Below are 16,789 nucleotides of genomic sequence, written 5' to 3' on the forward strand. Positions count from 1 at the left end.
TGGAAGGGAAATTTTTATCATATGTCCGTGTGTGTGTGTGTGTGTGTGTGTGTCTATCCACGGATTAGGTTTTCAATTCAATAGGACCAGCTTTTTGAGGAAGGGGAAAAAAAAAATCAACCGTGAGACTTTTCTGTTTGATCCTACCTAACGGTGTCAGCAGGACAAAATGATGGTGACGTCAGGCAGCGGATGCAAACTCTTCTGCCGCCCCGGGTGCTGCGATAACCAAGGACGCCTGCTCTGCGCACCGCCCCGGGGCGGGCGAGCACCTGCGTGTCAGCAGATTCTGCGGCTGCGGAGTTATTTTGGATGCAGAGAGATGCTGCTGGAACTCCCCCCCCCAACAGCCGGAGCCGGAGCTGAATGTCGGTTTTCACTGCACATCTTGGGTGTCAGGAGAAGGCGTGTAGGATAGTGAGGTAGTTAAGTGACAGGATCTGGGCAGAGATCGGTCTAGTATTTTATCACGTATTTCTGTTCCTCTTACTTCTTGATTCTTGGTAATGCACGAGGGAGTGTCCCACGCTTTCCTGTTCATACTTCAGCCGAATGCCCCAGTAGCCAGGGACCGTAAGAGATGCTCCTGGCCAGTGAATACCAGAACTTTCTTTTTTACTCTCTGCTGTGAAGGACCTCAAACCCTTAGAAGATGAAATGGACGATGGATACCGTCAGTCTGTCATACAGGCTTAACGATTGTTGTCATTTGCTCAAAAATTTTTTTTTTTTTTTTTTTTTTTGCGGAAGTATTTAAAGTACATAGTATCCTTACAACCCTTAAGCGGAACAGCGTGAAGCTTGAGAATAAGAACCTTATTCTACATCTCATCCCACCTTACAAATCGTTTCTTTCTTGTAGACCAGCAAAATCTGGTCGGAAGTGCTGGTAGAGTAGATGGGCAGTACTTGATCTATTTAACCCCTTGGGGCCTTCCCGGGACAGGAGAAGGTGCACGTCAGTGGAGAGTTGAAGGGTGTGGGTACAAGCTTGAGGGTCTAGTGTCAAATCACCCCGGTGTGCTCTCAGCCAGCCCTCCTCAACCTCGGGGCCGGCGGTGGACTCTGAAAAGAAAGGAAAATGTCTGTTGAGGATGGTGTGACTGCCCTCGCCTTGCAGTCTTATGTTCCTCTCCCTGCGTGGAGGGCTGAGCAGAAGAAAACTGAAAATAAGAACTCTTTGTGGCTTCTTGAAGGAAGGGGATCTGGCCAGCGGTTTTGCTTCTTTGCCCTTGACCATTGGTTTTAATGACTAATACACTTGGTCTCATCCTGCATAAGACAAGATCTTTCCCTGGGGCCTGGGTGGCTCAGTGGGTTAAGCCTCTGCCTTAGGCTCAGGTCCTGATCCCAGGGTTCTGACTCCCTGCCTGGTGGGAAGCCTGCTTCTCCCTCTCCCACTTCCCCTCCTTATATTCCCTCTCTCGCTGTGTCCCTCTCTGTCAAATAAATAAATAAAATCTTAAAAAAAAAAAAAGATAAAGATCTTTCTCTTCTTTAATTCTCAGGGTTGTCGTAACTACTCTGTGGAAGAATGGAGTCTGGACGGTCACTCAAGGGCCCGGAGCTTTGCCTGGCTGCTTTTTATAAAATGTTTTCATTAAAGATTTAGAAATTAAATTTTTATTTGAGAGCAAGATGAGTATTTGTTCTCAAAAGAGCGTTCCTTTGGAGCATATACTGCTCCTTTCGAAGTGTCCCGTGTGTCCCTTTCTCACCTCCTAAGAAGTCAGACCGCTTTGAATTCCGTATTTATTTTTCCAGCGATTGTCTTTAGTGCGTCACTGTGTATATATTTGTATTCCCAAACAACATAGTTTAATTTTTTTTTTGTTTCTGAAATTGATAGCGTTCATCTCCATATTATTTTCTTGAGATGATTTCTTTGTGCTTGTGTGTGATGTGTTTTTACCAAGGTTCAGGAGTCTCTCGCCTGAACGAACAGCGTATCTTTCCATCTTCTCTCTTCTTCTACAGAGAGTGCTTCTTCGACATTACCGTAAGCATCTCCTGTTGCAGCCACCGAGCATGTAGTATATACACCCCCAGGGGTAAGATGAGCACTGGCCCATCGCATGGGCGGTCTTCGGTAGGGACAGACAGCACCAAATGGTTTTCCAAAGTGGTGATGCCAGTTTCCACTCTGAGCAGACTTCTCCTGTCTCCCTCTCCCTCCCCCTATCTCTCCCCACCCCCGCTGATGGGTGATTGGGACATGGTGTGTGTTTTTTCAGGTTCTTACATTTCTCAGTCATGTACGCATCAGTCCGTGGCTCCGCAGGGCCACCATCAGGGGAGATGAGTGTCACCCTGGCTTCCCACGTGTCTTGCTCCCCAAGGTGTAACCACCGTGACCTCTGTGTGTCTGTTCTGGTATTTGTCCTGCATGTTGGAGGCTGAGCCCAGGAGAGTGCGGGGCTGGAGGTTACTGGGAGCTCTGAGTCCGTCAGGAGTCCTTGTTGGCCGGTTTCTCTGTGGGGTGATATAGGGGTGCTGGGTGCTGGTGGACCATCCCCCCAAACCAAGTCTCTTTGCATCTAAAGCTGGTCTGATTCTGCAGAGAACAGCCTCCTGCCTCCAGCCCAGGATGGTGCAGGTTGGTGAGGGCGGTTGCCAGTATCGGGGATCCCGTGGGGAGGGGACAGGTGGTGGTGGGGACGGGGGCGTCATCCCTGCTCGCGTCCCTGCTCGTTGGCATGGTGCGCTCTCTGGTGTGGGGTGAGCCCTGGGCCTCCTGACTGACTCGGAGATGAGCAGTCGGAGCTGCAGGAGATGAAGGGGTCCCGCAGCTCTCACACGGCCCCGTCCGGTCCTCTCCGCAGCTCACTCGTCTTCTCGGTCCGCCCCAGCCTGACCTGCTGGCTCCAGTCCCCAAGCTCTTGGACACTTGAGGAGTCACGTGATGCCTTGGTGGCCTCCGACTCCACCTCTGGCTTCAGATTCTTCTTGCTCACTTGGGTTAAGCAAGTCACTGCTGGTCACTAGCCTCAAAACATGTTGTTTCGTTTTCCCCATTATCTTTGTCTTTAGGGTTTTTGAGTTTTAAGAAATTTCCTTCCTGTGGTTCCAGGGAGCTCTGCCGCCACAGGAGAGCTCTTAATAGAGGTCTCTCCCTGAGATTTGAATTTGCATTTCCCCGAGGGTTAAGAGAGCTGATCTCTTTTCACGCGTCCGTGGATCCCTTTTCAATTTTGTGGCTGTTCAAGGCTTTTGCCCATTTACTACTCTTGGTTTTAAATTCTCTGCCCCTTTTTTGTCAGAGTTCTATGTTCTGGATACCAACCCTTTGATGGTGTTTGGCTTAGCTCTCTACTTCATGGTGTGGAATTTTGGTGACCAAAGGGTTTTAGTTTTAATGGTGAGTTTATTGATATGTTCATTTGGGATTTACATTTTTTCTATATTATTTAAGAAATCCTTTCTCACTCCGAAGCTGGATACACGTTCTCCCCTAGTCTAAAAAATTGTGGTGTTGCCTTTGGTTTTAAGCCTTTGTTCCACTTGAAGCTGGTCGGAAGCATGTGTGATGATAAACGGGGATTTGGCTTCAGTTTGTGCCTAAGGATAATGGACGCATGTCGCGCAGCACGTGTCAGCCTGTCTGTGTGAGCCGTGCTGTCAGCTCTGCGTTACCCGTCCCTGTTCGGGGAGGCTCGCCTGTGTGGGTAGACGGAGTTCATCCATTTTTTGTTACTGCGTGGGATTCTGTTTTAGAAGTATCCCGCAATTTATTTATCATTTGTGGATATTTGGGTGGTTGGTTCATACTTGGGTACAAACAAGGCTGCTATGAGCCTGTTACACGGGGTCTACGTGCTGGGGCTCCTGTGGGGCTCCATGGCTCCGGACCTGCTGCCCTGGGGTACGCCCGTCCCCATCCTCACTCGCTGTTGCCAACCTGAGCTCCAGACCGGTACTAGTCTAACTGTTTGATTTTGATTTTCTTTTTTTTTTTCCAGTGCCCGAAGACCTCTCCTTAGAAGAGAGAGAGGAACTCTTAGACATTCGTCGAAGAAAAAAGGAACTTATTGATGACATTGAGGTAAACAAACAAACCGAAAACTCCCCCTAGTTTTAGGTTTTAGGTAAAATAATCAGGTAGCTTCATGAAAAGGAGAAGACTAGGCATCTCCTATGTCTGTGCGCTAACGCATGAAGGGAGCCAAGAGGGTTCCCCACGTTGGTAAAGCAGATGGGCCTCGCCGGGCAGGGTGGCCTCAGGTGCACGTCGAGAGGCCACGGAGCTGGAGTCTGTGGTAAGCGACGCGTGACTCCAGGGTCACAAAGGGCACGTATAGACAACGTCTGCAGTCCCCAGACATGTGTTCTCTCAGGTTGAATAAGTCCCCATTCGTGTGCCAAAAATCCCAGGCACTAGAGCCCGCCGTCGCACTTCTGGTGCACGGATAGGCTCTGAATGAACTTACAGACTTGTCTCGGGGTCTGGTTGGGCCCCCGCGCACCCACGGGCTGGTGGGAGCAGGATGATGGGACGTGGGCCAACACCAGGCTTGCCAGTGTCTGTGTCCTCAGAGCCCGTGGTGGCAGGACCTCCCCAGAGAAGCAGCGGCACCACACCACCCCTGAGGGTCGCAGTGTCTGCGACCGTGGCGGGAGGGACTCAAGAGACTAGGCCTGCTTGCACGTGGGGCTTCTGTGGGCACGTGAGTCGGGTGTGTGGCTCCCCCTCGGGAAGGGCCCTCAGCGTCATCAGGCCAGAGCGAGTGCGGCCCCGCAGCCACGTGCTGCTGGAGCAAGCCTCGTCCCTCCTCAGCCCGCATCTGAGGTCTCTGCTTCCTTGGCAAACCAAATAAGTGTCCCAAGTACACATTTCCTTGTGTTTGAAAGGTAATTTGTGGGACTTTTTCTTGTAAGGTTACCCTTCATTCATGTAAAAATCACTGTTCCCCAGAATGGGCGTTTTGCTCGAAGAGTAAGGATGTATTTTAAGGCTCATGGTCCTAGTTGGACATTAGCAAGAAGAGCGCCTGTGGAGGCCCAGGTCGCCCTAGTGACGGCATCTTCGAGTTGAGAACACTGAGGCCCAGAGGGGTTAAGAGGGTTGCCGAAGGTCTTTCAGGTAGTGAGGGGTGGAGCCACACGGGGGGACACGGGAGCCTGTCCCTTCTGGTGTCCTTGGTAGGTCCAAGCGCCCCCAGTGAGTTCGGGGCATTCTGCTGAGGGCCTCCTGGGCTCTGTCCATGGTGCTCAGTCTCGGGCACAGACTGGTGGCTTGGGACCTGACACTGGTCTCAGCACCTTGGCCCTGATCTTTCCCCAGAGGAGAGGGAGACCATGGCTGTGAAGGTGGGGGTGGGGGCAGGGACTGAACAGCCGCAGTGAGCTAGCTGAGGGCTCCCTGCTTCCCTTTGCGGTTGTGTTTTACACACAGTCTAGAACCTGCCCCGGTGACCCGTCTGAGCTTGTTCTGGTGACAGGCGGACGGATGAGAATTGTGCTTTCTCCTGAGTTGGGGTCGCTCCGACTGGATGGAAAGTACTGGTGTTTCTGTCCCCGGGACATCTACCTGAGGCATCAGGGAAAGCTCCTGTCTGGGAGACTGAACTTTGTCTGAGTCTCGGAGGCGGTCAGTAGAGAGCCCCCCCCAAATGTCGGTCTGCTTTTTTGGCAGAGGCTGAAATATGAAATCGCTGAAGTGATGACTGAGATTGACAATCTGACTTCAGTGGAGGAGAGGTAAACAGTCGGCGCCACACCGTTGAGCTACTAACCTCTCCCCGCCTCCGCTGCCGGGTGACCTCAGCGGGGGCAGGACGGTCGGGATCGCGAAGTGGGGCGGCCATTGGGGGGCTGCTGGTGCCTCGGCTCTCCACCCCTCACCCCTTCCTGCTCTCTGCAGAGGAGTCGGGTGCTGCCCCGGGGTCCGCGGGTCTCTTCTCCCTTCCCTGGAAGCACAGGCCCCTCCGAGTTAGCCTGGGAAGAAGCGCCTCTCTGTACAGCAGGGGACGGTGCTCTCCTTAAATCGCTCTTTGTCATTGTGAGCTTTTTCTGAAGCAGGAATCAAGCGTAGGGAAGAGCCTGGCAGCCACGCGTGCCACCTCTGCAGTGGGGGCTAGAGGGGCGGGGATGGGGGGCAGTGGGGGCAGGGCAGCCCGGGTGGTCTTCTGCCTTGAGGGGCTGGCTGGGGAGGCTGCGTGCCCTCCTGCGCTCAGTGCAAATGTTCATTCGCTAACGACTTCTTAACTGTTTGAAATGCGTAGCAAAACTACCCAGAGGAACAAGCAGATAGCTATGGGGAGGAAGAAATTCAACATGGATCCCAAAAAGGTAAGTGGACCTGCCAATGTTCCGGCCTGCGAGAGGTTGCGTGCGTCACAGGTTTGATGGGCTCTCACTCTGGACGGAGGTGGTCATGCCCCCTCGTAGATACTGAGAGTGGGAGTTAAACTGGTGTTGTGTAGGGGCTGTCGGCGAGTGGGGTGCAGCACAGGCATCCGTCGCCCTCGTCCCTGGACCCGAAGACCATTCTTTGGGTGTGAGGCTCCAGGTGAGGCCAGGCCCCGGCAGCAGCGGGCGTGGGGAGGCCCTTGGTGGGGCCAGGCTGAGCCGCGTGTCCCCCCGCTGCAGTGCGGCTCTGGGGACCATTGGACAGGGCTGCACCCTGCGTGTCTGCTCAGGGGTTAAGTGGTCCAAGTCTGGGGACTTTGCTCCTTCTGTTCACTTTCGAGAGCAGATGTGCGCGTGAAGGGCCGGGGCGCTCTCCCATTGAAGCCGGCACCAGGTCTTCCCTTGAGTTGGATTTGCTAGCAAAATGCCTGAAAATAATGAAACCTGCAACACGTAGGGGCGTGTCTTTGAGGTTGAAGCAGACGACGCAGCAGAGCCTATAAATGCTTTCTGGAATGCTGGGCTTGGCCGCGGGACCATTTGGTTCTGAGACAGAAGAGTGGAGCTGGGCCAGCCACCTGGGCTCGTGGTCCCGGAGAGGAGCACCATGTCCCTGCACAGCTGACTTCATTCCGCCATGCTCTTGAGGTGGCAGTCACATCACACACCTTCCTTGGCATTCTACTTATTTATTTTTGGCATTGAGCCTCTGTGCTAATTAAGGTTTGTTCGTTCGGCAAATGTCGATTGCAAGGACTGCACTGTGCAAGGTGTGAGGTCTGCACACTTGCATTTCCAGGCGTGAGCGCGGTTGCAAATGGTATGTAAAGAAATGGCTCGCCAGCGTGGCTGCTCCTAGGCCTCATGGCGCCAGAGGCCGGGCTTTGTTCAGCTGATGTCCTCCGGGCTCTGCGAGCTCTGCGCGCTTCCTGTCGCTTCCTGACTCTCTGTGTAGGGGCATCCGCGGCCCCAGATTGGAATGCAGCATGCTCCAGAAGGATTCTGTGAATTTGGTAATGACAAGATTTGGAGTGAGAAGCGTTTTGTTGTTGTTGTTTTTCCTTTCTGGAGGAGCTGAGTCGACAGAGTTGGCTTAATCAGCAGATAGGATAGGCACTGGCAGCGTCTCAAGAGGCGCTTCGCGGGGTGGGGGGTGGGAGTGGGGGGGATAACGTTTTGAAAGCCGGACCTTCAGTTATATGGTGCAGTGCGGGATAGCACCTTGGGAACGTCCACGGCCTCCCCACGCAGCGTGCAGACACACTGGTGTTTCGGGGATGCCCCCCTCTACCCGGCGCCAGCCTGTCCTCTGGTTCTGCGCTCACCAGGTGTCCACCAAGCAGTGCGGTTGGGAGGGCCGGGTCACGCTTCCTGAGAACTTGCCACGTGTCAGCAACCGCTGACGAAGGCCTGGAGTCGGCACACCGGACCTCGCTGGGTGGGCTCCGTGTTCATGCGTGGGGCGCAGGTGGCGGAAATGAGGCACAGAGCTTCTCAGATGTGCCCAGTGTCCTGAGCGGGGAATCCGCCGCAGACTCGGGCCTGTGACCACCGCACTTCGCTGGGCTCCTGTGGGACCCTGGGGCCGGTTAGGCAGCACCCCCAGGAGTCCAGCCCTGCAGGATCTCGCCACACAGCAGCCGAGTTACCTGCCTTGCCTGGGCTGTGGCCGGCTGCTCCGCGGGCTTCGTTCTACCTGTATACCCCTCCACCTGAGACGTTTTTAAGATATTGATTATTGGTTCTACCCAACAATTTGTTGGTGATTACTTACAAATTTAGCCTGCACATGGCCCTTTGCTGGGGAAAAATAATGAGAATTCCCTTGTCTTCTAGATGATGATGACACTTTGGCCGCTCTAACAAAATACCATAGACTGGTGGCTTAAGCACTAGACATTGCCTTTTCGATTGTTCTGGAGGCTGGAAGTCCGAGCTCAGGCTGCCAGCATGGCTGGGTTCTGGGGAGCGCGCTCTCCTCAGAGTCCCCAACTCGCAGATAAGAGGCAGGAGAGCGCCCCCTGGTGTCTCTTTTTAAAAGGGCCCTGGTTCCATGAGATTGCGGCCCCGCCCAGATGGACCCGTCTGACCCTAACTGCCTCCCAGGGCCCAACTTCTAACACCGTCACCCTGGGGGTTAGAGCTTCAAGATAGAGGTCTTTGGGAGACACATTCAGTCCAAAACAGCACGGGGCGTTCTCACGTGCGGTGCGAAACGGGCTCGCATCAGAGACTTTCAGGCCAGCAGGAAATATTTGAAGTCACAGAGTGGTGACTTTCTGGATGGGAGCTTCTGTTTCTGCAGGTACATGAGATCCACAGGCAGCACTTGGGGTTGTAAATGAGGAAGAGGAAAGGTTGATTCAGGGAAGCTGGAAACATCCTACAGCCTCTCTCTTTCATTTCCAGTTTCCTAGAAATGCCTTCAAAAATATAACATACGAATCTGTAACAAGCAGGAGTTCACCCAGTCGACTAGAAATTGAGGGAACCCTGGAAGATAAAAGATGAATGGTGGCCCATAGGACACTCAGGAAAGATTTACTCTGGAAGGGACAGCCACGTCAGGGGCTCCGCTCCCTCGGGCAGCACGTGTGGGGCGTGGGACCGCAGAAGGGACATCCAGACTGTTTACCCTTGGCTGAGCTTGTGCGGAGCAGCTGTGTGTGCCCCCAGGTGGGAGGAAGAGAAACACCCGCTCCCAGAAACCAGCTTCTGAGCACCCCAGCTGGCCGCATCACCTGCTCCAGAAGCAGACGGGGTTCAGTTGGGCTACCAGAGAATCGGAAATACAAAGGTAATCACCCAACCAGGAATCACCAAATGGATGAGCTGCTTGACCCTGTGAAAGAGACATGAAATGCCACAGAGCTAACACAGGAGGAATCATTGAAAGTAGGGTGTTTTGTATATTATAAAGCTCATCAGAGATGATGGGGTGGAGGCTTATCCTCGGTGCAGGGAAGGGGAGTTGTGGAAAAGACGCGTGGAAGCGAAGAGCCAGCTCCCTGTGAAAACCCACCGCGCCGGTCTGGCATGGGCACACGGGCAGGGCAGATCGAGCCTCTCCTGTTCTCCGTTGCTCTGCGGAGAGCCGTGAAATGGCGGGAGGCAGGTCTGGCCACTGAGTTCATCAAACAAAAGTCCCAGGAAGAGAAAATAGAAGACAGATTGGAGGGTGAAATCCTGGAGTATTTCAGAGCTAGATGAAGACAAAATCCTCAAAATCAAAGGGCTCACCAAATGCCAGCTGGGATCAAATTTTCAGACACTGATCCATAGAAATATCCAAGAAATTACCAGAAAACTTATGGATAAAGAGAAATTCACTGACTTTCCAGGGAAGAAAGACCAGATTACCTAAGAAGAAACCAGGATCACAACAGGAACACTGGATCAAAGACAAAGGGAAACTTTTTTCCAAGGTCTAAAGAAATGTGATTTAAAACCTAGAGTTCTGAAGAGGCTGGTGTAGATGTGGAAAAAAACAAATTAATAAAAGCCAGCATTCTGAATCACAGCTGTCACCCGTGTGAGGAAGCACGTGAAGACATTACAGATGTGCAAGGACTCACAAAGGGAGCTGCTGACAGGTTCCCTGAGCTCTAGAAATCGTGTTTGGAGCAGGGCGTCTGTAAACAGGACAGGAATCCAGGATGCGGGATTAAACCACTGGAATGTCGGTCAAGTCTAAAGGAGAGCTTGATTGTTGAAAGAATGTTTTAAAAATTAAAGTCCCAGAGGCACCTGGGTGGCTCAGTCAGTTAAGCATCTGCCTTCGGGTCCCATCATGATCCTGAAGTGCCAAGATCAAGTCCTGCATCAGGCTCCCTGCGGAACGTCTCCCTCTGGCCCTGCCCCTTCTCGTGTTGTCATTCTCTCTCTCAAATAAATAAATAAGATCTTTAAAAAAAATTAAAGTCCCAGATTACCTCAGTACAGTTGACCCTGGAGCAGCGCTGGCTTTGAGCTGGAAGAGTCCACTTAACCGTGGGATTTTTTTTTTTTTTCAGTACATACAGTACACTACTGGAAATGTATTTTCTCTTCCTTAAATTTTCTTACTAACATTTTCTTTTCTCCATCTGACTGTTGTAAGAATGTTACTGTAATATTGTGATACTATTATAAAAATAGAGTATATGAAATATGAAATGTGTTAATTGACTGCTCATGTAATGTGTCAGGCTTCCGGTCAGTAGTGGGCTATTAGTTAGGTTTTGGGGAGTCAAAAGTTAAATGCAGACTTTCGATGAGGGGCGGATATGAGGACCCCTACCCCCATACCCCCTGCGTTGTTCAAGGGTCAGCTGTTTGTAAGTAGCAAGGGAGGAGAGAAGCAGGTAAAGGTTGGGTAAGGTTTTGTAGATGTTCTTGGATGAGTGTAACTTTAAACATTAAAATTTTATTTATTTTTTTAAAGACTTATTTATTTGTCAGAGAGAAAGTGAGCACAAGCAGGGGATCAATAAGCAGAGAGAGAAGCAGGCTGCCCGCTGAACGTGGAGCCCAGTGCAGGGCTCCGTCCCAGGACTCCGGGATCCTGACCTGAGCCGAAGGCAGATGCTTAACTGACCGAGCCGCCCCGGCGCCCTTAAGTATTAAAATTTCAAGACCAACCACTAAAAATAGGGATAAGATAGGATTTTAAATTACTAGGAAAAATTGCATAAAGAAAACTTAATTCAACAGAAGGCTAAAAAGACATAAGAAATACCTAGTATATGTGAAGGCTCGGAAAAGGAGTGGCGACAAACCAGTAATCGCCGTCAACTTGACTGGGCTCAGTTACCTTTTATTTTTTTATTTTATTTTATTTTATTTATTTATTATTATTATTATTTTTTAAAAGCACCTTCATGTTAGGTTGAGGAAGCAGCGGTGAAATGCATTTGTGTTCTGACTGAGACACACTCACGGAACAGACACGGAGCTTGAGAACAAGGAAGTAGGAAAAGATATACGGGGAGTAATGGGTTGAATGGTGCCCCCTCCAGTAGATTCTGTGTTTGCTTTTATAAATGATATATTTTTAAAGACTTTGTCTATTTGAGAGAGAGCGCACATGCAGGGAGAGCGGCAGAGGGAGCAGGAGAAGCAGACTCGGCCGAGCAGGGAGCCCGATGCAGGATCAGATCGAGGAGCCCGAGATCATGACCTGAGCTAAGGCAGATGCTTAACCGACTGAGCCACCCAGGCGCCCCCTCCAAGCGATATTTTAAAAACATGAACATTGTCTAATGATCCTGGAACATTTCCTTTGTTTTATTAGCATTCAGCTAGCGCACTCGGGTCCCTGGGCTGCGGTAGTAGATGACCACACTCATTGGCCTGAAACAGCAGAGGCCGGAAGCTCTGGCGGAGTGTGCTCCGGGCCTCCCTCCCAGCCGGCCACAGCCGCTGGCCATCCCTGGGTTCCCCGGCCTGTGGACCCACCGTTCTGCTCGCAGCCCGCGCGTCCCGTGGACGGGGACGCACATCAGCGGCTCCTGCGTGCTCCTCTGCTTCTGCCTCTTTGTCCTTCCCACACAGTCCCGTTCTCCTTCATAACTGCTCTCTTTGGCTCTGGCTTCTGGCTCCGTGTTCTCTTCCGGTCCCTGGCCTGGGCTCCCCCCGCCGTGTTTTCTGGTACCTGTCGGAAAGGGAGCTGGAGCTCGACTTGGGGCTCCTCTGGCTGCTTTCTGTAACCTTGAAGCATGGAAGAGTTGACCTTGGGCTGGGCCTACTTGGTCTTCTCAAATCCTGGTTTCTCAGGCTCTTGCATAGCCTCCCCAGGGAGCTCCCGAGTGTTTGAATTTTAGAGTAGGTCGTGAGCATCCGGAGCTCAGAGGAGCCTCATCCCCAGGCTCGTTCAGTTCCGGGCTGGGCCTAGGCTGTTGGAGTGCCTGGGACCTTGTGACTGTGGAAATTGCCGGGCCTCCGGACTCTGGGGACCGCTGGGAGGCTGGAAAGAGCACAGGGCAGGATGGATGCAAGCCTCTGTCAAAGCCCCCACCCTGTACACGATGGTGTACAACAGAGTCCCCTCAGCAGGCGGGAGGAGGCACGGGGACCTCACCACGGGACAGCCTGCTGCTGGGGTTCTCCACTGCTCGGCGTCCCCCCGCCCCCGGCCGGCCAGTATGAGCCGAGGACCAGGCCGGGGAGATCACCCCAATTGTCAGCCAGGCACCCATCCTCCGGGGAGCACCTGCTTCCACTCGGCCCTTGGCTGCAGGACCTTGGGCTGCTTTGGATGTTCTCTCTCCTGTCCCTTGCAGTTTGGTGGGGAGGGGCGGACAGCAGGGTCTGCCGATTCCACCTGCAGCCGGTCTGTGAGTCCTTGGGACTCAGAGTCGAGAAAGGCAGATCGGGGCTGCTTTGGCCTCTGACCTCTTGGCCAGGGATGTTAGGTGAGACTGTAACCGTCTGCCCCCTGCCCAGAGCTCCCCTCCCGCACAGAGCCCTGCCTCGCTCACCCTGGCAGCTGGGTGCCCACAGCGCCTTGTTTCTGGGGCCTTGCTGGACAGGCGTGTCCTTGGGGTCGGAGCGCTTCCTTACGGCGTGTGCACGTCCTCTCACAAACAAGACGATCCCCGGGAGGCCCGGACTCATATGCGCTCCCACCAGAAATAGAGAGTTAATTTAGGATCATCAGACATACTGATTTTTTGGGTAAACTTCTTGAAGAACAGCATATGGTGCGCAAACTTTGAATGCACAGCCTGATGAATTTTTACACATTAAAATCCTTGCGTAACCCAGAGCAAGATGCGGTGTCGGCGTCAGGAGTGTCTTTCTGGTGTCTCCGCCTGGCGAACAGGTTCCACGCTGTCCGCGTAGAGCAGTGTGGAATTGAGGCGCATTCCGTGCAGTCCTTCACGCCGTGTCACGGCCGTCGGACGCGTCGATGTTCTGGTGCATTTATCCTCTCTCGTTGCTGCGTCGTGTTCCCTCGTGTGGAATCTGCTGGAATAGATTTCTCTCTTTTGTTGGTCAGATGTTGTTGGGTTGTTTTCCCGTTTGGGGAAATTCTAAAAAAGGCTGCCGTGGACATTGACGTGTTTGAAAAAAAATAACAAGGACTCTCGGAGGGACCCTGTGGTTTGAGGGAGCCCAGGTCCTGGGCACAGAGGGTGGTGGCTGGACAGTCTTCTCCGGAATTCGCAGAAACAGAGGCAGATGGAGGGCGGAATCCCCTTCTAGCTTTGCAGCCTGTGTTCGGAAACCAGCTCACAGGCTGGGTCAGAGGTCCACGGTCGCCCTTCTTAGGGCTTCTCAGGAAAGGAGCACAGCTGATTTGGGCCAGGGAGGTGTCTCTGCAGCCTTTCATTTCGAAGCTGTCACCTGAGCCCTTGAGGGCCTTTGTGGGTGTGGATTTGCGCAGCTTCAGCTCCGTGGCACAGACCCGTTTCCGTGCTCAGCCACAGCCCACGGATCTCATCAGTGCTGCTGTACAACGGACTATCTTCTCACACAGCAGACGTGGCCACAGGGTGTCCAGTGGCTCCCACGTGACAGGACCCTCCTCCCCTGCACCCCCCCCTCCCCAGCCCTGTGTTCATCTGGGCCTTTCCCTCATCCGCTGGCTGTGAGGGTTCCGGCCATCACATCTGCATTCCAGGCAGGAAAGAGGGAGAGGGAGCTGCTCACAAGTCCCTTTTGATCAAGGAAGCAATAGCTTCCCCGCGTCCTCTGTCCGGACATCTTTCCGACCAGGAACATGATTATTTAGCAAGGAATGGCAAGGAAAAAGGGGAGTTTGGGAAAGGTGTGGTTGGCCAACCATATACAACATGCTCCTCTCACACACAAAGCACATTATCCCGAACTTGGGAAATCCAGTATCATGAGTACCTCTGCCTTTATAATCTCTAATATCTTCTTTGTGATTTTTTTTTTAAAGATTTTATTTATTTGACAGATGCAGCGAGAGAGGGAACCCAAGCAGGGGGAGGGGCAGAGGGAGAAGCAGGCTTCCCGCCAAGTAGGGAGCCCAATGTGGGGCTCGATCCCAGGACCCTGGGATCATTCCCTGAACTGAAGGCAGACGCTTAACAACTGAGCCACCAAGGCGCCCCCTTTTGATGCTTTGTTCCGTAACCCCTTTATTTGTCTTTTAGCACATTTAGTTGCCAGGAAGGAATGAATGTGCTTTTCTCTGACGGACAAAATGTAATCCGGGGTGTGGGAATGAGATTGTCCTGGTATTTTTGCCGTGTCCCAGCCAGGGAGATCTTTACTCTAGATCTACTTGTGTCTTTGAAGGATGAGTCTGGGTGACCCTCCTAACCAGAGCTTCCTTTCTTATGTCCCTCCTCAGGGAATTCAGTTTCTAATAGAAAATGACCTGCTGCAGAACTCCCCAGAAGACGTAGCCCAGTTCCTGTATAAAGGAGAAGGCCTAAATAAGACCGTCATTGGGGACTATCTGGGAGAAAGGTAAGTTGAAGGAGAACCAGCAGCACAACCAGTGCCCGCCCTCCACGTCAGGGTCTGTCAGTTACCTGTGGGCATAGGGGCGCACGTGCTGCTCCCCCCTACTGCGCTGGCCCAGTGCCGTCACAGCCTCTCCCTGCCCTTGTGGGGAGAGAGCTGCGGGCACTCTGGGGCCAGGCGGAGGCTGTGATCTCTGGAAGCTCTTAGTCAGGGAACCATGGCAGGACTGAAGCTGGGCTGCCCCTTCTCCCTACCTCAGAAAGCATCTTTTTTTTTTTTTTTTTAAAGATTATTTGAGAGAGCGCATGTGCATGTGTGTGTGGGCATGTGCGGGGGGGGGGGGCGGCAGAGGGAGTGAGACTCCCAAGCAGACTCCACCAAGCACAGAGCCTGATGCGGGGCTTGATCCCATGACTCAGTGATCATGACCTGAGCTGAAATCGAGTAGGATGCTCAACTAACTGAGCCCCCCAGACGCCCCCTCAGAAAGCATCTTAGTCTTCTTTAATGATGTGCTCAGAAATAGACCAGATCTCTCAGTGGTTTTCTTTCCCCTGTTGCTTGGGGTAGGAGTGAAGGTGGGAAGCTATTAATTTTTTAAACGGAGAGCAGCTGGTTGGGTTTATAGCCCCGGCCTTCTTTAATTAAGGGTCCATTGGCTGTGTGTAGCAGAGGTTGGGGTGGGCATCTAAGACAGTGCATCCCTGAGTCAAAGACCAAACAAAAGTGCTTTTAAACAGGAGCCCAAGAGTTGCTTACCTGGAGTGGTTTCTTTTTCTAGCTTTTTATTAAAAATAGTTGATCAAAGGTGGAAAGCAGAACACTTCCTATCTCATTCTGTGTGGCCAGTAGTACTGGGGACCAAAACCAGAAATAGCACAAAAAAACCAAAACCAAACGAAAGCCCTACAGAGCAGTATCTCTTATGACTACTGAAGCAAAAACCGCCCACTAACTCTCAGTAAATCTGGTGGTACAGACAAGTGGTTATACACCAGTACGTTTACTGCATGAATGCCTTCGCTACACGGAATGCAAGGTTGGTTCAATATACGCAAGTCAAGGTAATATACAGGATCAGTAGACTAAAGAGCAAACCCACATGACCATTGCAATAGATGCTGGAGAGGCTTTTGGCAACATTCACTGCTTTAAAACAAAGACGTTCAACAAACCAGGAAAAGAAGGGAACTTCCTCAGTATGACGCAGGCACCTGTGAAATCCACAGGCTGACTTCATGCTTTCTCCTAAGAGTGAGAACAAGATACGGTTGACTGGGGCACCTGGGTGGCTCAGTGGGTTAAGCCGCTGCCTTCGGCTCAGGTCATGATCTCAGGGTCCTGGGATCGAGTCCCACATCGGGCTCTCTGCTCGGCGGGGAGCCTGCTTCCCTCTCTCTCTCTCTCTCTCTATCTCTCTGCCAACCTCTCTACCTACCTGTAATCTCTCTCTGTCAAATAAATAAATAAAAAAAAAAAAAAAAAAAAAAGATACGGTTGACTGCTCTTACCACTTCTCTTCAATGTACTGGCAGTTCTAGTTAAGCAAGAAAATGAAATTAAAAGCATCTGGTTTGGAAAGGAAGAAGTAAAAGTTTGTTTACAGAAGACAGTACTGTGTCTGTAGAAAATCCTGAGGAATCATTAAAAGCATTAGAAATAAACAGGTTTGGTAAGGCTGCAGGATACAAGATCAATATGTAAAATCCAGTTAGAGTTCTAAATGGTAGCAATGAGCAAGCCTGGAAAAGATATTAAGAAAAACAACTCCATTTTATAATAGCATTAAAAGAAATAAAATACTTGGGAATAAATTTAACAAAAGAGGTACAAAATATTTAGTCTTAACTAGAAAACTTTGAAAAAAAAAATGAAAAGACCTATCTTTCCTAAATGGAGAGATATCCCATGTTCGTGGATTGGAAATTTGAGCTAGAGATTTTACTCATTCCCTATTAAAATCCCAGCTAACTTCTTTATAGAAGTTAACTTATGCATCTAAAAGTAATGTAGAACATCATGA

The 16,789-nt window shown here is 51.6% G+C and overlaps 1 protein-coding gene across 4 annotated transcripts in view; it reads left to right on the forward strand.

The window, feature by feature from the left end:
* The window catches only part of CYTH3 (cytohesin 3), an 89,978-nt gene that overhangs the window by 59,975 nt on the left and 13,214 nt on the right, over positions 1-16,789 (forward strand). For all 4 annotated transcript variants that reach the window (XM_082712671.1, XM_082712672.1, XM_082712669.1 and 1 more), the window contains 4 exons: positions 3,960-4,042; positions 5,633-5,697; positions 6,222-6,288; positions 14,651-14,769. In XM_082712671.1, coding sequence (XP_082568797.1) covers positions 3,960-4,042; positions 5,633-5,697; positions 6,222-6,288; positions 14,651-14,769 — 334 coding nt within the window. The remainder of the gene's footprint in view (positions 1-3,959; positions 4,043-5,632; positions 5,698-6,221; positions 6,289-14,650; positions 14,770-16,789) is intronic.

This window comes from Mustela nivalis (genome assembly GCF_964662115.1).
Source record: "Mustela nivalis genome assembly, chromosome: 19".
Classification (NCBI taxonomy): domain Eukaryota; kingdom Metazoa; phylum Chordata; class Mammalia; order Carnivora; family Mustelidae; genus Mustela; species Mustela nivalis.